This window comes from Chrysemys picta, chromosome 1 (assembly GCF_011386835.1).
Source record: "Chrysemys picta bellii isolate R12L10 chromosome 1, ASM1138683v2, whole genome shotgun sequence".
Lineage (NCBI taxonomy): Eukaryota > Metazoa > Chordata > Testudines > Emydidae > Chrysemys > Chrysemys picta.
This window is the reverse complement of record NC_088791.1, coordinates 216720056-216743145: the sequence shown is the minus strand read 5'-3', so window position 1 is coordinate 216743145 and position 23090 is coordinate 216720056. Positions and strand designations below refer to the sequence as shown.

The 23090-nt window shown below is 45.0% G+C and overlaps 1 protein-coding gene across 1 annotated transcript in view; it reads right to left on the bottom strand.

The window, feature by feature from the left end:
- The window catches only part of ADGRG2 (adhesion G protein-coupled receptor G2), a 95178-nt gene that overhangs the window by 13460 nt on the left and 58628 nt on the right, over positions 1-23090 (bottom strand). Inside the window, 12 exon segments of the mRNA XM_024106909.3 lie at positions 5227-5351; positions 5617-5720; positions 5841-5886; positions 7626-7748; positions 8012-8155; positions 12301-12457; positions 12801-12987; positions 18516-19039; positions 19628-19694; positions 20333-20430; positions 22279-22313; positions 22462-22501. Of these exon segments, the coding sequence (XP_023962677.2) occupies positions 5227-5351; positions 5617-5720; positions 5841-5886; positions 7626-7748; positions 8012-8155; positions 12301-12457; positions 12801-12987; positions 18516-19039; positions 19628-19694; positions 20333-20430; positions 22279-22313; positions 22462-22501 (1650 nt within the window).

Here is a 23090-nt window from a genome sequence, read left to right as displayed (position 1 = left end):
TTGTGACATCACTATTCTTGTTACAACCAGGTTTTAAACTCTTATAAATATAAACATTGTTGCTTAAATTTCAGTTGTCTTAGTTTAATGTTTGTTTAAATATTTTATTACTTTTGTCCATGTTTTTTCTATTTTGTATATTAGGCTTCTTATTGTTGGAGTACTTCACCACAACAACACTCATCACATTCTCTATTATTAGAGGTTAGACTAGGCCTGAAAGCTTTTTTACGGGGTATCTGGACTGAATAAGTGAGACTCTTGTAATGGATAGGTTCTGACAACTTACAGGGCAAGCTAGTGTACTGTAACTGCATTTTATTGCACAAGAACCACACAATCTAACAGAGGGGTGGGCAAACTTTTTGGCCTGAGGGCCACATCGGGTTTCTGACCGTTAGAGGGGTGAAATATTGGAACGGCCTTCCGAGGGAAACGGTGGGGGCGAGGGACTTGTCTGGCTTTAAGATTAAGTTAGATAAGTTTATGGAGGGAATGGTTTAATGGTAAAACATAGTTGTCAAGGGAAAACAAGCAATGGTAGGTAAATAGCATAATGGCTAAAAGGGGTCAGGATGGAGACTCTTGCCTATATGCTCGGGGTCTTACTGATCGCCATATTTGGGGTCGGGAAGGAATTTTCCTCCAGGGCAGATTGGCTGAGCCTCTGGAGGTTTTTCGCCTTCCTCCGCAGCATGGGGCAGGGATCTCTAGCAGGAGGGTCTCTGCCGATTGAAGTCACTAATAACAGGATTGGGGACTTCAGCAGCAGAGTCCAGGGAAGGGGCGGGGATGGTTTTATGGCCTGCAGCGTGCAGGGGGTCAGACCAGATGATCATAATGGTCCCTTCTGACCTTAAAGTCTATGAGTCTATGAGTCTATAAATTGTATGGAGAGCCGGTTAGGGGAGGCTGTGCCTTCCCAAACAGCCAGGCGTGGCCCGGCCCCCGCCCCCTATCCAACCCCCCCTGCTTCTCACCCCCTGACAGTCCCCCTGGGACTCCTGCCGGCCCCCCGGGACCTCTGCCCCATCCAACCACCCCTTCTCCCTGTCCCCTGACTGCCCCCAGAATCCCTGCTCCTGACTGCCCCCGCATCTAACCCCCCTTCCTGAATGCTGCCCCCATTCAACCCCCGTTCCCCGCCCTCTGACCAACCCGCCCCCTATCCACACCCCGAACTCCCCTGCCATCTTTCCAACCCCCCCGCTCCCTGCCCCCTTACTGTGCTGCCTGGAGCACAGGTGGCTGGTGGCACCACAGCCAAACCGCCCAGTGCACCAGGACAAGCAACCATGCCGCCCGGCTGTAGCCAGCCACGCTACCGCGCAGCACAGAGCACCAGGTCAGGCCATAACTCTACAAGAGCCCCGCTACCCAGAGAATTGCGCTGGTGGTGTGGCGAGCTGAGGCTGTGGGGGAGGGGGAGGGGGAGGGGGAGGGGGCCAGCCTCCCAAGCCAGGAGCTCAGGGGCCGGGCAGGAGGGTCCCATGGGCCGTAATTTGCCCACCTCTGGTCTAACAACATGTTAATATTTTGGAAATGTATTGTGCATATATGTACCTTATTTTTAAAAGATTCCTTGTACATTCCACTTTATTAGGACAATTTGTAGTAACCCCTTCCCAGCTCCTTGGCTTCCAGCTATACAAAACTGCATGATAAATTATTTTATTTATAAGATACTCTTCCCTGATGAGAATCAAATCTTGATATACACCCCTTAAAGTGTACCCATTCTGTGTACCACTATTGAGGTAGAAATGAAACCTTCTAGAAAAAATAGCAACTAACCTCTGCATAACTGTTTTTCTTCGAGATTTGTTACACATGTCCATTCCAAGTGTGTACGCCCCGAGCACAGTCATGAGAAATTCTTCCCTCAGTGGTAGTGGTACCTGCAGAGTGGCTCTGGCGCCCTCTGGTGCCATGCATTCGTAGCGCCAGTATGAAGGGCCCAGACAACCCTCCCTCCCCCGCAGTTCCTTCTATCCAGCCAACTCCGAAAAAGATGGGTAGGACGATGGGGGTTATGGAATGGACACGTGCAACACATCTCGAAGAACAACAGTTACAGAAAGATTAGTAAATTATTTTTCTTCTTTGAGTGAGTGCACATGTCCATTCCAATGTAAGGATGTAGATGAATCCCAAGCAGTTGCATAGGAGGTGGGATCAGAGTTCATGGACATGCTGACCGTAAAACAGCTCGACCGAAACGGGCATCATCCCTAGCCTGTTGAGTAAAGGTGTAATGACTAGAGAATGTATGCACTGACATTCAAGTCGCCGCTCTGCAAATGTCCTGAATAGGGACCTGAGCCAAGAATGCTGATGATGATGTTTGCGCTCTCGTGGAGTGGGCAGTCAGGATAGCTGCTCATAACACGTACAAATGCACGATTTAATCCACGATAAAAGTCTCTGAGCCAAGATAGGGAGACCTTTTTTCCTTTCAGCAATCGCTACAATGAGTTGGGTGGTTCTACGGAACGATTTAGTCCTCTCTGTGTAGAACACTATGGCAATCTAATGTCCAGAGTGTGAAGATGTTGCTCCTCCCTACTCACATGTGGCTTTGAGGAAAAAACAGGTAGGAAGATTGCCTGATTACTATGAAACTGGGAAGCCACCTTCAGGAGGAAGCTGGGATGAGGACGCAATTGCACCTTATCCTTAAAGAAAACCACGTATGGAGGCTCCAACGTGAGGGTGCAGATCTCCAAGACTTTTCTGGCCGAAGTAATGGCCACTAAGAAAGCCACCTTCCGTGAAAGGTATGACAAGGGACATGTTGCCGATGGCTCAAATGGGAATCCCAAAAGTTTTGATAAGACCAGGTTTAAGTTCTATGGAGGGACAGGTTCCTGTACGTGGGGGTATAGTCTTTCCAGGCCCTTGATGAAATGGATGGACATCTCATGAAAAAACGAACCAGCTTTCCACCGGGAGTGAAATGATGAAATCGTTGCAAGGTGGACATTAATTGAGGAAATTGTTAAATCTTGCTGTTTCAAGCATAGCAAATAGTCGAGCATGTCCTGCAGAGACAACTTTGTGGGTGAGACTCCCTGCTGGGAAGCCCATATGGAAAACCGCCTCCATTTTGAGAGGTACATAGCCCTGGTGGAGGGCTATGTGCTCCCTAATAGGACCTGGTGAACCTGCTCTGAGCAAGCCAGCTCTCCAGGACATACCCACAGAGCTTCCAGGCCATCAGTGGAGGGAGCTGAGGTTTGAGTGGAGCAGACGACTGTGGTCCAGGGAGATCAGGTCCAGATATAGAGGGAGTGGAATTGGAGCAGCCACTGAAAGGCCCAGCAGTGTGGCGAACCAGTGCTGACGGGGCCACGGTGGGGCTATAAGAATGACCCATGCCCAATCCCGCTTGATTTTTAGCAGAACCTTGTGCACGAGCAGGATAGAGGGGAAAGCGTAGAACAGGTGAACTGTCCATGGGAGCAAGAAGGCATCTGTGAGCAAACCTGGGCTGTGGCCTCGCAGGGAGCAAAACTTAAACCCAGTTGCAGACAGGTCTATCTGGGGAGTCCCCCAACACTGGGAAGCATCCCTCATGATGTCCAGGAAAAGGGACCACTTATGATGATTGGAGGCTGTTGAGGCAATCTGCCGGTTCGTTCTGCACTCCCGGAAGGTGAGAAACCTCAAGAAAAATTATGTGGCCTATGCAGAACTCCTATAAGTGAATTGCTTCCTGATACAGGGTGTGTGTGGGAGGAAGAGCGAGCCCTTCCCTTCCTGTTGAGATTGAACACAGCTGCAGTGTTGTCCATAAGCACCAGGACACTCCTTCCCGAAATGTCCGGATCAGGTGCTGCCCGATGGGACGGATGTGCTCTTCCCTCAGAGGCCACCAAGAATGAGCATCCCGAATGGGGCCCCACCATCAAGGGCAACACCCATGGGTTCCAAAAGGTCCATTGCATTGGCATAGGTAATGACCACTAGGCCAAGCACTCAATGGCACTCCTGTGCTGTGGTCCAGGGCAGGGCAGGGATGACTGGAGGGGTAACAGGGGTGACTTCTCTGCTGAGAGGAGTATGGCCCAACCTCCAATTCCAACGATGAGCTTTCCTCTGGGGACCATGGAGGTGTGGTTCTCACCGGTGCTGGATATCAGTGCCAAGGTGAGGAAGCTTGCGTTTGTTTTCTTCTAGACGGTACCGCAGGGTACAGAACCAAGCAGCCACTGGGGGCTATGTGCTCCCTCCTGGCCGCCAGCACCAACAACAATGGTTCCTATACTGCCGGTAACAGCGGTATGGAGAGCACTAGCAGATCTCTGGCAGCAGCAAATGTCTCCGGTATAGACAGCACCTCAGTGGCGCCGGTGCCGCGCTGTCCTTCGCGTGCCGATGGTTCGTCCAGTAACAGACTCAACGGTACCCACATAAGGCCTGGAGTCAACAGTTCTGACTGATGCCAAGACAGAGGAGTGGCCTGACTTAGGTTGCACTCTGCTCTGCTTTCCATGCCTGGCCTTCTTAGGATTCGGGGAACATCCCCTCTTGGCTGGCTGCCCCGTGTGCCATTTCCTCGGCAACAAGGCTAGCACACAGTGCTGGGACTCTCACACCATAGGAGAAGCGCTCCTTAGTGACGCTGAAGTGCTCGGTGCCAAGTTCAACCATCTCACCTCAGAGGAAGGTCTCAGTGCTGCCTCCATTAGGCGAAACTTCAATTTAGCCTGCCAGTCCTTCTTGGTACAGGGTTTAAAGTCCCTGCAAATTTGGCACCAGTCCCCAATGTGAGCCTCACCCAACCATTTCAAACAACTCAAGGGCATTGTCTTATTGCAGGCGACACAGGGCTTGAAGGGTATGGAGAAAACTCTGCTAACTAACTGGAAACAAACTATATACAACAATCAGAAAGGAAGTCCACTGAAAAGCTTACCGTAGCAAGGGGAACAATTCCAGCGACCATCACAGGCGGTAAGAAGGAACTGAGGGGCACAGGGTCAGTTGGGCCCTTTAAACCAGTGCTATGAACACACGGCACCAGACGGCACCAGTGCCACCCTGACGGGTACTATGGAGGAAGAAATTTCTGGCGACTGTTCTTGGGGCACACACACACCTAGATTGGAATGGACATGTGCAATCACTTGAAGAAGAAAGGACTCATCCATTGTCCTTCAGGGTGGTGGTTATGGGCAATCATGATCAAGTTTATAATGTAAGTTTAACTCTGCAGGTACTCACTCAAAGGCTATGTAGGTTACAAGAGTAACAGAAAGAAAAATTGCAGAAATGCCACAGCCTATATAGGTGATAAAAGTCAGAACCAGTGTCTGGATGGGTGATAAAGGAGGATTTCTGGACAGGTCCTAAAAAAGAAAACAGAAATTATCTTTAAGCCCAAACATCTATTCTACAGTTAAACATTCCCTTAGCCCAAGCCCGGCGACCCCAAGTCAGCTGGCACAGGCCAGCTGCGGGTGTCTAACTTCAGTGTAGACATACCCTGAGACTTCATTGGTCATGCCCCCAGTTCAACAGCCTCATTTGCTTAAAGTTAAGCATGTGCATGAGCGTTTTCCTGAATCAGGGATCCAAATGCACCAGTTTGGGATATTATTTATAACTAATTACCAGCAAAACTCCAAAACTTGTGAGGTGGTTGCATGTACAAACTGTTTCATTTGCTCTCCTTTCTTTAACCATGCATCCTTCATATGACCAGCCTCCTTTGCCACCTGTTACAGATAACAAGATTCCATTAAGGATAATATTTACAGTATCTCTTAAAACGATTAACAAAAGTTAACACAGCTGAGATGGCATGGCACTTAGAAATGGTGATATCAAATACTTACCATTTTTATTAAAGTCCCAAAATGCACATCTAACTGTTAAATTATCCTGTTTGAAAAAAATACACACATTTTACTGAATTATAAGTTGATGAGTAAGGCAGTTATGAGTGTAAATTGGACAAAGTAGTAAGGACTGTCTATAGCAATACAACATAATAAGGAAAAGCTATTTCTTCTATGTTAGCCTAAGGTGTACCAGACTGTGGATGGATGAGGACATCTATTCAAATGTGGATATACATAACAAACTAAACTTGGCTATATGAGTAGATCTATTGCCCTTAGCTTGTGCAGAAGGATTATTATTGGTGGTAGGAATAGGGGCTTTTCCTAACTACCTGCTGTTTTGTTGTCTGTATGGACAGTGTAGATTGAATTTAAGGTTTTATTTTAATCTTTCCAAGTTTCTCACATCCTAAATATTATCTTAACCTCTTGGACTATGTGACAGAGTGTGAGTCACCTAAGGCTGACTCATCACTCTGTGCACTTTGCAAGGGTCTCTACAAGGGCCAAATTGAGATAATTGGTTAAGCACCAGGTAATTAACCAGTTAATAAGATGATTTAGTTCCTCAGCTGAGGACAGTTAAAAAAGAGACAGGCGGAGATAGGAGGGTAAGGCTGAAAGGAAGGGCCAGAGAAGCTTGAGAGGTGAGATCTCTCTTTTCCCTGTGCCTGGGTACTAGGTAAAGGTTTGGGGGACTGCTGCCTTATGCTGTGGGGAACAAACCCTTGCAGAGCATGTTATAAATAAAACTAGCTATCAGTGTGTGAGAGGACAGTTTGCAGTAAGAAATCCAGGGGGAGAGAGAGTACTGGCCTGTGACAGACCACAACCCTGCACATCTTACTTGTGGCTTCAGAGGGATTACTCATCTCAATACAAGCTACTCATAAGTGTCTGCAGAATCAAACTCTTAGTTTGGAGGGAATGGAACTCTTCATTTTAGGATACGTAACATAAGGGCAGACTATGTGATGTCTGTAAATTTGCCTCTGGTAAGGAATTATTTAAAAAAAAAAAAGGTTTTTTGGTCATGTTTTAGTATTGCAATGTTAAAGTTTTAAAAGTGTTGTATTTTTCTTGAGGATCCTAGAACATTGCAGCTAATAAATGATATATAATGTTATTATGAACAACAATACTACATTGTTGCATTGACCTCAATATTTTACCAGTGCAAGTTCTGATTACAGAGAGCTAGCTTTGGGAAAATCCCACACAAGGGACTGGAATCTCTGCTAGTTTCAACCCAGAATGTTTCTTGGGAGACCGGCAGATTTTAATCCATCCATGAACAAGCAGGGGATATCAGCCCCCAAAATGTATAGATTACCCAAATCTGTGTGGATCTAAGGACAACCACACAGGCCAAGCCAAGGCTATATGCTAAATGCTGTTTCCTGGCTGCATTACCTCAGTGAAAGCCATGTTGCCAGTGTTTCCCTATTAGCCATAACTGCCTAAACCCCACTCATGACATATTCATTCATCTAAGGGGGAATACCATAAAATATGCTGGCTGGGTAGGAATTTGATAGAATAGAGAGAAATCCCTAATAACTGCAAGTCAATGGTTTGCATAATGTTAATTAATAAACATTATTGGCTCACATGAGATCTGTTAGAAATTTTGAAGCCAATGAACTTAGATGAGAAAACCACAAAAGAACCATAGAGCAACTGAAGCAGCCTGCATATTCAGCATAGTATAAGTGCTAAAACAATTCTAAGTGAGTCAGTAAAATGGCATTTTGTAAACTGCTAAAACTTAAGTCATACCTGAATAGGCTTGGTGTTCTGTAGAGTGACAGTAACATTTGCCTTCAAGTTGCTAAGCGTGAGGTTAGCTACACTTGATGATATGACATTACTGATTAGAGAGAGATTCTCGAGTGAAGAATCCTGAAACAACAAAAAGGTAACTAAGAGTAGAAAAAAATTAAATACAATAGAGCATACACACACACACACAATTTCAGTTATTGCAATGATTAGAGCTGGGCAAAAGTGTCTGAAATGTTAAAATCTTCTGATTAGAAATGGAATGAATTTTTGTGAAAATTTATGCTCATTTGCCCCTCACCACCCCATTTTTCGATCAGTTCTAACACGGAGTTAAAGATTATTATGAAGGAGCCCGCATGTACAGGGTCCCAAAAAGTTACCTGAAATGGAGTTGTCTTTTCAAAAAAGTTGAATATAATTCTAGAAGCCAGAGGCATATCTTCAGAAGACAAGTTTGTCAGCAATGAGGAAGGCAGTGCAATAGCTCCAACACTATTTATAGGTGCTTGGGTCCCTAAAGCAATCTGAAAATTAAACAGAAAAAGGCATAATAATTTTTCTTGCTAACAGAAGATTAGCTTGTGCCTTAGGCTCAATCCTGAATATAGGAGCAGCCTATTGTATAGCTGTGCCACCCCTGGAGCACCATTGGGAAGGAGCCATGACTCAGAATCATACTATTTCCCCTCAGTGGCAGAGCCAGGTTTTGCAACTTGCGGGCGGGGGGACCATTGGTTGTGGGCTAGAGCGCAAGTCTGCCCATGCACCCCCAGCAGCTGTGCTTCCTGTCCCACTGGGCTTGGTCCAGTCCTCCATTCTTGGCATTGAGCCCTAGTGCATGTGGTTGCAGGGCCATTCAGGTTCGGCCCAGCCACCCACCTGTTGTGATGGAAGGGTGGCCAAGCCAAATTTGAGTGAATGGCATTGTAACATGGTACGTGGGGTTGCAGCACTACCCCACCCAATGAGTCATGTTGCAATGCCCAGAGCAGGGAGCTGGGCCAAGCCCTGCAGACCAGGAGCTGCTGCTGCCAGGTGCATGTGGGACAGGCTCACTCTCCAGCCCCATGTGAAAATTCATGTTGCACACCTTGCCTCCCTATTAGCTGCATCCCCTGCTCTTCTTTAGCTCCAGGGGAGAAATAATTTACCTCCGCTCTTGCACCCAGCTATGGCTCCATCCATTTGCTCATGAGGACAGAGCATCGGCATTGTGGGTAACTGTGCTTTGCAAAGGACCCAGAGCCATAATCTGGGTAGCTCTAATGTAGGAGCTATGCAGGAGGTGGGGCATTGCACAGCTGCACTGGGGCTAGCAACAATCTCGCTCTTAAGGAGTCATTCCAGGGGCTGAGAGAAGAGGGAAAAACAATGTATGCTTTTATAAGAAACACTGAGATGGTAAGGAGGAGGGAACTGGGAAACAGACGTATAGTTCCGCATATATTTTAGCTTATCCAAAGTTGGTATTTTGTAGCACAGAAATTTACAGAAGTATTTAACTACTTAAATTCCAGACATCAGGAAGGAGGTGGCAGTGATGACAATGTTATTAAAGGTTTACTACTAAATTGTTTTGATTTTTTAAAAGAAATCCCCAAACCCTTTCTGTATGAATCCCAAAAGAGCTGTACATAGCCACTGTTTGTAACTGAAGTTTAATACTGCATCTTAAACAAAATTTGAGACAATTATCCCAACTTTAACATCATTTGCTGCCAGACATCTGACACCATAACTAGGAGATGAGATCAAGCCCTAAAGTTAAAGGTCTGCAGATCAGAATTTTGATTTGGCATATTATAAAACTAAGGACACTTTGTAAAATTTGGGTTTAAATCTAGGATCATAATTTGAACTCCTTCAAAATTTGGGTGTCTTCAGAGCTAGGATCTTGGTGTGGGCTCATCTTTAATTATGACTATACAAAGCAAAGGTTTGAAATAATTATTCCTTTTTAAACTGCTTATTTTTATTCCATTGTTTATAGTACTGGTGATGTCATTCATTCTAGCAGGTAAACCAGATCAACTGTAGTTCAGTTTTCTCAAGACCTTAAAGATGTAACATCATACAAACAGGATGTTAACTTTTAGCTAAACTTTTGGGGTACACCTTTAAGATTAAGTATGTTTTAGTCTCGTTAGCTTTCTGAGGTGACTAGTATCGCTAAGATACTGTAGTTGTACAACTTAAAAAAAGAGTAATAGTTTAGAGCTCATGAAAGGTGTTAGACTCTCAGAACTCAAGACAGAAGTCATATGTATCATCAAAAGAGCAGTCACAGCTGAGAAACAGCAGCGCAAGCTTCCCAGCAATGCTCTAACAATGTGCATCAGTCCTGCCCTGGAGGTCAGGGAGGGGTAACTTCTCAGTGTGCAAGGGTAGTTCAAACTCCAGAACCCAGTCTCTCACCTCTCAGGCTGTTAGCACTGAGACGCCAGCTAAGTTTACGAAGGCATTTCCATCACTCTAATCCAGACTAGATACAAATTTGTTGAAAAGCTCTGCATATCTCATTACCAGTCCCCTAAACCTTATAGTACATCATGAGATTTACTTAGCCAAATTACTCCTGAGGGAATTCTTCACCAAAAAATTTAAGAATTTATTCACACAATATTCTAAAATTCTGCATATTTTATTGTCCATAAAGAGAGATGGAGGCTCCAGCATGGTAGTGGGGAGCACAGGTCGCTGGCTGCATAGAGGTGGGAGATCACCCTGCAATGCTCCCTCACTCCTCTGGACACAGACTGGGCAGTGAGGTTGCACCCAACCCTGACACAGTGCAAGGGCCAGGCCTGCCCCAGAAACATCCTGGGGCCCTGCCCCTCCATGCCATATGCACCAAGATAGCAAGCAAGAGGGACAAAGTCTCATACGCCCAGTCTTGGCCCCTGACCTAGGTGTGGGGCAGGCAGGCTCAGCCTGGCACAATCTAAGTGTGGACGGGCTTAATGTGGGGTAAGAGGGTTCTGTGTGGGGCAATCTGGGTGCAGATGGCTTGGTGGGCAAACCGGGTACAGAGTGGATCTGGATGCACAGGGGCTCATTAAGGGGTTCCAGATGCAGGGGGAATCCAAGTGAAAGTTGTTCAGGCTCAGCAGGGTGGGGGGGGGATGGAGTTTGGTGGGGGAGTCCAGGTGCTGGGGAAGTGGGGCTTGGTGGGGTGGGGGTCTGGGTGCAGCTGGTTGGGCCTCGGTGGGTTGGGGATCTGGGTGTGGAGGGCTTGTCAGGGTGGTCCAGGTGCAGAGGGATGGGTCTCATCAGGCTGGGAATTTGAGTATGGGGGACTCAGCAGGGGTAGTCTGGGTGCAGAAGGGCTCTGGATGCGCAGGGGGTGGGCGGATGGGGGAGTAACTCCCTGTACAGTGTCCCCTCCCTCCGTGGCTGAGGAGCATTGGGCCAGGAAGCAGGAGGGGGTACAGAGCTTCCTGCAGCCGAGGGTGGGTCTGACGCAGCCCTGGCCACTCCTTGCAGGGAAAGAGGAAGTCCCGTTCTGCCCAGCCCAGCCTGGACTAGCAGCTGAGCCCAGCGCAGGGTAGAAACTACTCGCTGGGGCATCCCAGCTCTGCCCCCTTTCTGGTGATTTACCTCTCCACCAGCTGCTCCAGGCACCCAAAATGATGCACCTGGGCTGCTGGGGAGGAGCTCATGACCGCTCTTGCAGCTTCCCTTTGTTTCCCCATCATTTTCTGTGGAGAAGCAAAAAAATCTGGGGGGACACATGAATTCTGTGCAGGCACAGTGGTGCAGAATTCCTCCAGGAGTAGCAAATGTCAAGTTTCCACCACTACTACCTCCTTCCTAGTCTCACCAGACACTTATACATCACACATTTTTAGGAAAACAAAACAGAACTTAGATCTTGCAGTTATTTCACATTATTTATAATCTAGAAGGATATAAGTACCACTTATTGCTCAAATCAGACTGTTACCAACTTGCCTGGGAAGACCAACAGTGCTCTAATATTTGTTGAGAACTTTTGATCTCTCACAGAAAAAGCCTTAATGGTTTGTAGTGTGCCCTTTAGAATTATCCCGAAATCAGGGGGTGGAAAGGCTTTCAAGTGAGAAAGCGGTGTTAAACCTTTCCAAGCACTTTTTTCTTGGCAAGGCCAACTGACTGTGAGTGGCAAATATATATGAAATTCATCAACTAAGCAACTTAACAGCTCTTTTCCAGGCAGCCAATGTAATTCTAATACCACTTCTGACAGGTGAGGCCATCTGGCAAAACTCCTTGAAATTCTTCAATGCTCTGGGGGTGGGTGATTAAACTATTCATGATTTTAGGCTGCTGGAGTAGGGGGATGTTTTGCCAAATCCTTCTGGTGTTCTGCCTGTTCCCTTACTAACAGCTTGTTAGTGAAATATCAGCTTCTGCTAGGACAGTAGCTTACACCCTTCTTATCGATACAGAATTTTTCTCCTAGAAGTCTTAGTGGAAGAATTTTAAAAAAAATCTTTTGAAGACTTCAAAAGCAAACTAGTTAATAAAGATCCTCTGATTACAGCAGACACGCCTAACAAATATCCTATGGCAGATCTGGATTTCAGATTCTCTTGATTAAATCTCTCTATTTTTCAATATAACAAATGCCCTTTATCCACAAAGAGTCTGCATTTAAATGTTTAAGGATTAAAATCATAAGTGACTTTACCTGAAGATCTGATGAATCTTGGACAGCAAATGACATTTTGCTGAAGTTGCTGCTGTGGACTTTGGTGACTGCTAGAGCCAAGGCCGGGGAGGTAAAATTAATGGATTCTGTTGAAAAGTTCAGTTTTAAGCCAATGGCATCCACTATTTTTATTATTCTGTTAAGACAAAATATGCTTAGTATTACAATGCGCCTATCGCTTCATTTTCAAGCAGTTGTGAAACAGCAAGCCAAGCATATTCTGAAAACAATCACAGCTTTTCTCTGATCTCTCTTATGCCAATGTAAATAAGAAGGAACTCAACTGAAGGCCATGGAATTACATCAGTGTAAAACCAATGGAATCAGAATCATGTCTCTGATATAAAATTTCAGTGTGGGCGAGGGAAAAAAAGTGCAGGCTGATAGTTTGCCCATCATTCGAGGAGCTACCTATAATGTATCACTTTACCAAGATGACAAACACAACATTCAGTTCATCTGTTTACAAAAATGCATACCTGTTAGACATTGGGGATTGTAATGGAGCATTTAGGAGATCGCTAATTGTGTTGACCATCTCTTTTGCAACTTTTGGCTCTATTTTCTGGGCTGACAGAACACTTTCCATTTTGGATATTATGCTCTCAACTTCAGAGGGATTAATTGTGGTATGTGTGATATTTGACAGATTATCCAAAATGTTTCCTATGGCAGAAGAAAAATAGTGTACATTAATTGAAAACCATCAGAATATTGTGTATGTCAAAGGGAATAAACCTGAGGAGAAAAATGAGCCATTATGTGATGGCTACCATCTAGGCCAGTGGTCACCAACCTGTCGATTGCGATCGACTGGTCAACCCTGGAGACTCTCCTAGTTGATCATGATCTCTGGCTGTGGTGGCGTAGCGGGGCTGCCTGCCGCTAAGGCAGGCTCCTTGCCTGCTCTGGCCCCATGTCACTCCCGGAAGCGGCCAGCACGCCCCAGCAGCCCTGCAGGTGTCTCTTCGCGCTGCTCCTGCCCAGAAGCACCGCTCCCGCAGCTCCCATTGGCCAGGAATGGGGAGCGGTGGCTAATGGGAGCTGTGGGGGCAATGCCTGCAGAAAGGGGCAGTGCACAGAGCAATGTGTCCCCTCCAGGGGCTGCAAGGGTGCACTGGTCCTTTCTGGGAGCGGCATGGCCGTGTGGTGCACTACTGGCTGGCAGGGTGGGACGGTGGCCTGGCTCATGATGGGGAGGAGGTGTCAATGTGCCTGAGTGGGGCTGGGGCAGACAGGGAGCCTGCCTTAGCCCCTCTGCACCACCGATTAGGAGCAACCCAAGGTAAGTGCCCCTGGTGGGAGCCTGTGCCCCAGCCCTGAGCCCCCCTCCTGGAGCTAGCACTCCATACCCCCTCCTGCACCCCAACCCCCTGCCCCAGGCTCAGCCTGGAGCCCCCTCCCACACCGTGAATCCCTCGGCCCCAGCCCAGAGCCTGCACCCCTCCTGAACCCCAATCCCCTGCCCCAGCCCAGTGAAAGTGAGTGAGGGTGGGGGAGAGTGAGTGACAGAGAAAAAGGGGGGTGGAGTGAGTGGGGTGGGGTTTCGGGGAAGGGACAGGGCCTTAGGGAAGGGGCGGGGTAGATTCTGGGTTGCCCTTAAATTCAGAAAGTGATCTTGGGTGTAAAAAGGTTAGAGACCACTGATCTAGGCTGATGTACCAGGGACTGAACCCATAGACCTCCAGAATTAACTGCATGAGTTATTAAGGATTGAATTAAAGAGACTAGGCTCCAGAGCTAAGGCTATAATAGATTAGTATTCTCTGCAGACTGGCACAGAGGCAGACTTATAACACACACTTACTGGTGGGTTACTGTGAAGGGGTGGACTACGTCTGGAGACCCTGCTGGAGGCTGCATAGCCCTGCCTCGCCCAGCCCCAGAAAAGAGCAGAAGAGAAGTCCTCTAAGCAGCCTACAATGGCTGCAGGGGAAGCAGCCAATCAGAGGAGCTGCTGGAGTGGCCAGTCAGAGCCCAGGAGGGCCATATAAAAAGCGGCAACAGAAACAGAACAGTCAGTTGCTGCCTGGAGTGGGAAGAGAGTTGACCATTTTCCTAGCTGGCTGGAAGAGCAGCAGGACCATGGACAGCTCAGTGTGGCAGGGAATGGGGGAAATAGGAAGACGCTCCTCGCTGGCTGTGGGGACTAAGCAAATACTGAGACCAGGGAGGGCTCCAGGAAGACAATGTCTTTGGGGAGGAAGCCCAGGGGGTATGCCCTATACCAGGGCCCGAACAACTTAAAGACTGTATACCCTGAAAGGGGTTTGTTCTATTCCACGGTGTGTGACTAGGCCCAGAAGGCTGAGTCATTGAAGACCTGCCGAAGATACAGAGACGAGGCAGATGAGGTAATATTGTTTATTGGACCAACTTCTCTTGGACAAAGAGACAAGCTTCCGAGCTTACACAGAGTTCTTCAGGTCAGAAGAGCAGCTTTGTGTAAGCTCAAAAGCTTGTATCTTTTTCCAGCAGAACTTGGTCCAATTAAAGATATTACCTCACCCAACTTGTTTTCACACAGCAAGCCTAGCCCAGAAGGTGGACGTTCATCACTAATTAAATCACAGTGGAATTATACTATTCACATATATAAAGAAGATTAAAATTCAGCACCGGTGTAAATGGACCCTGTTTTGTTTAAACTAGTCTCTAATTTTCAGCCTGCTAATTCTAATTTTATATCCTTAAATTGAGAGCTATTGTTAGAAAATATGCATTAACTGGTAAAATATTTATAGTTATGGTATAATCTTGGCTGCCCTACATGTAAGGAGGACTGGCTGGAGAGAAAGAAGGCAGGAGGCACTCTGCCTAGTCTGAAGGGCTGACAAACTTCAAACTCACTGGAGCAGTGAGACTAGTCAAGGGGAGGATGCATCTCAGGACTTGCTATTTTGAAAAGATCTGTAACTCTCTTGTGCTTGTTAAGAGTAAAGTGACTGTGATTAAGAAATTCCTTCCCTGCTTTCCTGCCATGTTGTCCCTGAAGGGGTTAAACTAAGAAGCCACAGTTCCCACAGTTTAGGAGGAATTCTGAAGGAGTGTGTATAAGCAACTTGGGAACTAGGTCTGAGGCAGTGGTTTCATGGTCTGGAGCACCTGGACTGTGGAGTCCCACATCTCAAGAAGGGCTCAGATAAGCAGATGGAGCCTATGTATGTGCCTTAGAGTCCCAGAGCAAGAAACAGTGAGTAGTTCCTACCCAGACCTATTTGGGTAAGAAGCATTTGAGATCCAGCATTTAGGTCCACTCACAACAGACTGGCATCTGTACAGTGTAGTACTGGGCCAGGCTGTGACAGATGCATCCCTATTTTAATATGCCAAATTCCAAAAATATTAATTCCATAAAAAGTGCAATGCTGACATTTATCTATTTTTACTCTTCTATTTTTCTTGTACCAATGTAGAGAGGATCTTTCCATTGAATTCAATGGTCTTTACATCAGGCACAGCTGAGCAGAGGTATAAGGATCCAGAAGATAGTATCTTGGTCTGCAGAGCTTTGGGTGACCTCTGCTACAACACCACCCATCCAGCAATCATAGCAGAACCATGATCAATGTACTATAAACCCCAGGAGACTAAGCACCAAAAGAAGTGCCTTCCACAGAATACTTGACCTCTGATTGGTCCAGACTCACTATTTAAGCATAGAGGAAATTCCAGAAAGATGTCTGTGCAACTCTTCAGTACCTGGGGTGCTGCTATAACAGACCCCACTCTCAGTTCCCTGCTTCTGACCCTGCCTCTGTTCTTCGGCTCTGCCCCTTTGCTTGACCCTGATCCCTGACTCGAGCTACAGACTCCGACTACACCTCTGATTCCTGACTGTGGTTCTGACCTTCAGCTTGACTCCTGGTTTCTGACTCCTGCATCCCGACTCATGGATCCCAACTCCTGCTCCGCTATCAGGCCCTACTCCTGTGCTGACCACTAGACTAGTCTCCTGGTCCTACCCACTAGGCCAGACCGCCCATGTGCTGGTCATGACAAGAGGTGCATTGATCTTCACCAATTGTTTTTAAAAGTGGGCATCAGGGAGAGTACCAGCAGAATGGAAAGACTACATCATAGTGTCCCTTTGCAAGGGTAAAGGATCTTGCACTGAGTGTGGCATCTACAGGCTGATCTTACTGCTATCGGTCCCTGGAAAGATCTTTGCTCGCATTCTGCTTGGTAGGATGCAGCCACTTTTTAATAGACTTCCACAGCAATCAGGTTTCACTATGGGACTGTCCTTTACCCTCCAGCTGAGATGCACCAAGAATTTAACCACCCACTTCACACGGCATATATTGCCATCAATATATGGCTTTTGATCTGGTTGACAGGTTCACACTAAAAGGAGCTGGAGTTCCAAGTGCACGATCTTCACCCTGGTACCAGTGTGAAAGTGTGCATTGGTTCATGGCTTTCTGCACAACGTCAGCTGTGCAGCAGAGGTGTGTTCTCTCCCTGGCAGCCTTCTGCTGAGCTATTGACTGAATACTAGGATTTCCCACTCCAAACATCGGAATCAAGGTTGGTCAAGCCACGTTCATTGACCAAGATTATGCCTATGATGCTGTCCTATTTGTGGGAAAGACAGAGAATTTCCACCCTGCCTTCAAAGTTTCCGAGATGCTGCCCACACCGTGGAGTTGAATGTCTCATGGCAGAAGACCAATGTCCAGAACCTTGGAGCTGGGCCACCAGAATCCTCAATAAAGATGGGGTCGAGCACCATGGACAGCGCCGATGAGTTCATCTACCTAGGCCACAAACTGAGTTCAAACTGTTACAGCAAACCAGATGTCCTCTGACAAATAGGTCTCACCACCTCCTACATGAAGTTCATGCTGCCTATGGATGCAAAAACATCTCTGTGCTGAGACAAAGTTCAGGATCTATCAAACTTGTGTACTGCCATACTGCTATATTGGTTAGAAACTTGGACTCTATTACAGGCAGACTTGGAGAGCTAGAGGCATTCCATATGCGCTGTCATCACCAAATCCTGAGCATAAAGTGGTTTGACTTGTGCAAAATACCATAATCTTGCAGAGATCTGCCCTTCCTCCAGTCATTCACTGTATTCAAAATCAGCATTGCATATTCCTCTGCCATGTCGCCAGGATATCCCAGCACACCATGCTCTCAAACTCTCCATCGACATACAAAGGGGTGTATGCCTGGATTCTACCTGATGTTGCCTGAGGGGCCACCCCAGAGATTCATGGATTCACAGGACTGAGTCAGATCTGGGAACTTCTCTCTACAATGTCTGGTATGATGCCATCAGCCATGGTCACTCTGGCTGGCGCAGTGGTCTTCAGTAGACCAGGCACATTTGATGATATGTCTGGCCTTTAATGACATTTTAATTAACTATTCTCTGGAAGTTTTATCTTTTGACTTCAGTGGGAGTAGGATAAGATCCAGAGTAGGGATTTCAGAGACAACATACTCACACAAACGTAAATATCTAAAATCTCAGAGGATATTCCCACCCAGTTTCAACTTTTTAAGGAGGATCTAGTATTGATGGATAATTTTGCTTTGTTTCTACAAAGCGTTTTTTTTTTTTTATGGCCGCAACTGAGAATTCTTTGCCATGACTCCGAATCCCTTTCTTTTAAGGGAAAAAAAGAAGAGAAATATATGAAAGCAGTTGGTAATTTATCTGAAGAATACATTTAGTTGCAGGATTGAAAATATATTCTTTTCCCCCCCTCCCATCCCTCTTCTGGTCTTTTGTTGTTGTTTTGTTTTGGTTTTTTTTTTTTTTGCTATGTTTTTTCACTGAAGCATAAAAGCCTCTAAAATCATGAAGACTTATTTTAAATTCAAACTTATTTCAAGGCTTTTCTGCCCAGTTCTGTCACTCTTATTTGTTTACTGCATTTTGCCTATCCAATGTGTGGTGCTAGAAACCGGTCACATAGAGCCTTAACTCCTATTGTTATCAATGGGTCTACTTGTAGAGTAAGGCACTAGTCAACATGAGTAAGGGTGGCAGAACCTCTCCCAAAGAGTTCTGTACTCTATTAGGTTTTCTTAAGATTCTTAACAGCACAAGGCTCTTTCAGAACTATGTTACTTAAATCAGTTTTGAAACTTTATTAAACGGGTAAGATCTCAGTTCTGTGAGGGGAAAAAAACTCCCTCAGACAAAAGATGCCAATCTATCAGCTTGTCATATTTACCTGTTGTACCATTGGCCTCGGTAGCTTGGCTATCAGTGGTCGAATGAATACCAGGAGGTGAGAGGATGGTAGGTTCAGTGGAAGGAGCAGAAGACCCATTTATAGGTTTGGTTGAAGGAATGGCAGAAGGAACTACAGTAGCAGGTTTGGTTGGAGACGTAGGAAGAGAAATTGTGGTAGATTTGGTGAGAGATGTAGTGAAATGTTTGGTGAAAGGCATAGGAATGCTAACGGTACTTGTAGGAGAAGATGTAGCAGGGGGAATTGTAGTGGTGTGTGTAGGAGAAGGAGTAGCAGGGGGAATTATAGTAGGTATGGTGGAATGCGTAGCAATAAGGTTGGTCAAAAGATGATTTGTAGTGTTATGTCTGGTTGAAAGAGGAGGAGAAAAAACAGTGGTATGTTTGGGGGGATGAATATCATGAGGAGGTCTGTCAATAGAAGTTTTACTGGAAGAAGCAGTAGGAGAAGCTGAAGGGCCAAGTTTGGAAGTGGCAGCACATCCAACTGTGACTTGTCCATAACTATAGAAAAATAAAAGAATGGTATGAAAGTTGTGGCAAGCTTAGCATTGTTTATATATTAAAGAACACAATTTAATAAGGCTTCAGTAAAGGAAACCTTTTAAATAACATCATTACAATATCAGAGGGGTAGCCGTGTTAGTCTGAATCTGTGAAAAGCAACAGAGGGTCCTGTGGCACCTTTAAGACTAACAGAAGTGCCACAGGACCCTCTGTTGATCATTACAATAGTGCATCATATCAGATGACTGTGGTACTCTGGCAACAAATATTGTTAATTTGTCACGGTTTGAGGATGCAAATTCTGAATTCTATTTTTGTTAAATGTTCACCAGTAATTTAGGTATTGTAATAGCAACACTATGTTGGGTGCCTACTTTGTGGATGATATCTGGACTTTGGACCTTATAGCATGTGGGAAAACCCATGTGAGAGAGCTAAAAGGAGAGGAAAATTCCAATGGCTTTTACTTATGGAGATTCCCTTCCCAATTGTTATGTTGTGGCTGGGGTGTTTGCTAGTGCATCCCAAACTAAAAATCAGAATATTCCTTAAATAGGAAAGGAAGCCTTTGTTATTTATACTTACCATGGCAATATTTGTAACTCTTCAGCAGTTGAGGGCCAAGATTGCAGAGCTGAACAGAGGCATAGGTCTATGGTGACAAAGACACAAAAAAGCATTATCCTGATTTGTCCAGTAGCATTCATAGCCATTATATACAATTGTTGAAAATCATATTTTGACCATTTAAATTCCATAAAGCATTTTGAGATAGTTTGTCAAGCTTTTTTTCACATTCATAATCATGTAATAAATCAATATAAATATTAGTACACCATTGCAGAGTGGCACAAGCTGTCACAGACAGTGGAGATGGCTCTTTTGGCATGTTGCAAACAAATGGAGTGTAGAATGCACAACTTCAAGACTTGTGATTTTAAAAAAGATAGCATGACCCACTACCATAAAAATACCTGTACTTCATCAAGTAGTGTGGCAGTCTGTCCTTCATTAATTTGTTGTACAAACTTAATCAGCAGTTTTTCTAACACAAAATCTCCCCAATAAATACAAACACTAAATAGGTTTCCATGTCTGAATATCCAAAATAGGAAACATGGCAGAGAGACACTTCACATATACTGTACCTGCAACTAACTTTAATTGATGCTTTTATTTTAAAAATGCATTTGCTTCTTTTTTGTTAAAACATTTACAGGCCATCTTTAAAATTATTATCCTTAGACTGAAGAGGGACACTGTAATAAAAATATATTAAAGACAACTTACCAATTTGGCGTATATCTGCTCTGTCTTTTAAACGTGCTATTAAACTGCTTATATTAACAGTCTTGGCCAGCTTTACTATAAACTTACAGACTGATATACTGCAATGAGAAGAAAATTAGTTGTAAACAAGAAACAGATTTAACTTTATATGCTGTAGACAGAAATACTGCCAATATCTGAATTCAAGTACCATTTTCCCAACCTATTTTCAAATCTGAGGACTATTATTATGCTAACAACCTATCCTTTTCACTTTAAAAATAGAGAGAACAAAAGTATCACTTTGTGCTGGTTTACTCTCTCCTTGTTCCACAGACACCAACGAAGTCTTAAGGCCAGATTCTCCACTGCACTCAGTTAAGCCAGACAAGTAGGCGAATGAAGACACAACACAGTGACTGAGTTTAAGTGACAGGCTGAAACTTTTGTTTAGCCAAAGTAATCCTGATGAGACCAGTACCCCAAATCTTACCACTCAAAATAAGGGGCCAGTGCAAGAGGTCATGGCTTTACATCATACAGGGTTGGCACAATCTATTAGGCGACCTAGGCGGTTGCCTAGGGCGCTACAATTTGGGGGGCGGCGACCGCAGCGGTATTTCGGCGGCGGGACCTTCTGCCGCCTCTGTGGGGGGCAGCATTTCAGGGTGGGACCTTCCGCCGCCTAGGGCAGCAGAAAAGCTGGTGGCGCTCCTGACATCATAACCCCAAACAAGAAATCAGCCAGCCTCTGCCTGATCTCACTGTCATTTGTGGGATCTAACCAGTTGCCCCCCTCATACAAATGAAGGTAGAGACTAGGAATTTTTTGATCTGCACTAGATTTAAGAGACTTCCCTTCTAATCCCCAGCAAAATCAGATTACCCCAGGAGCATGCCAGTCAGCAACTACCCTACCTCATACTGAGCAACAGTGGAAACAATTCAAACGTCCTTCCTCCCAATCCAAGCCTCCCAGAAGATGTGAAAAAGTCAAAATACTCTCAGGACATCAGCCAGTTCTGCCTGGAGGGAAAACTCCTTCCAGATCCCACAGAGGGGCATTCTGGCTAGGCCCACAGTACATAAAACAAAATGATGCCACCTTCAAGATACGGTTGCCAACCCTCCAGGATTGTTCTGGAGTCTCCAGAAATTAAAGATTAATCTTTAATTAAAGATTGTCATCTGATGAAACCTCCAGGAATAAGTCCAACCAAAGTTGGCAACCCTACTTCAAGACCAATAACTCACAGAGAGGGAGGCTAGAAAGTCATTAAGTGCCAGCAAAGATGGTGCCCATGTCTAGGGAAGAAGCATTATAATCCAGGGCTGGGGATATGTGTGGCTGACCAAAAAATGATCAGCTATCCCCCTACTAACTGGCAAATTGGGCGTGGGGGGTGGGACAAATGTCCTGTTCTATCTTCAGTGCCATCCCTTCGGTCTTCCTCCCTGCTGGTCTGGTCAAATCCTCTTCTCCACTGAGAAAGGGTGGGCATTTTATGTTGCATGAACAAAGCTGCGGGCAGGCGGGGGGGGGAGGGGAAGGAACAAAGCTGTCAAGGAGCTAGTTACAGTTCCTTGATCCTCTGCCCTATTACCTACCATGTTGCAGATTAGCCTATCCTGGCAGCTATCCTAACCTGCACTAACTGGCAATGGTCCCTAAAGATGTACTCTAGCCAATCTTCCTCCCTTCTCTGACACTTTGGGGTAAATCCAGAGTGACTTCAATGGGATTATGGATAATGATAATGGATTTGATCCAGGGTCTCTCTGTCCCTGAGTCTGTATACATGGGTCCTCAATCCTGTTTCCATGTACTTCAATTGAGGCAAGATCAGCCCCACATTTGATTTCCTAGTTAGTTTGGCTCAGTTCTACTACATATCCATTTTTTGTACACTATACAGTACAGGGACCTTACGGGTAAAATTATTATTTAAAACTTTAACATGGCAGACCTTTGGTTTTCTGCAGCACACTCCATAACAGAAGACTGTAAGGAAAAATAAAATAAAAGTAAAATATTCTTCCAATAGAAAACATGTTTGATCATCAAATACTGAGAATGTCAGAAATAAATAGGAAGTGCACTTTTCCAAATAGCTATAATAACAAATAAGCACACAAATAAAAGTGCTTACCTCGCTTAGTTCCTGCAATGTTTTGTTGAATTCTGAAATTCTTTAAAAGCAAAGGTTAACTATAAATGGTGGATTCTACTTATGTTTATAAAGAAGATATTCACAGAAGTTAAAATGGTAGGAACTAAAAGAATGTTAAGATATATAATATTTCTTCAATTGTTCTTTGAAATTTACTTGGCAATGATTTCCTAACATGCTAACTCAAAATCATATTTTAAAACTGTATAATTACTTTAAAGGTGCAAATGTCTAATCTTATAGTAAACAGTATTTGTTAACAAAATAATTGGTTGGCATTTTGGATGAAGCCCTGTAATTCCTGTTTGGTACTTGACAATGTCAGAGGAATTTAAGTTGAATCCTCTGTCATCACACCCATATAAATGTATTTTATTATCAATTCACTTATTTTAAAGTAATTTAATATTGAGCAACAGACAATTTCTGACTTGTGTTCTGCTAACAAGCAAGTATGTGGAACACAATGAGAACTTGTAATTGAAGCAGGGCTTGGGAACAGAAGAGACATACAGGCTCCTTCTGTAAACAAGATCTGTCCCTCAACTATAGAATAAGCACCAACTTGCAAGGGAATTTTTCTGAATTCCAATCTATAGCTTACCACT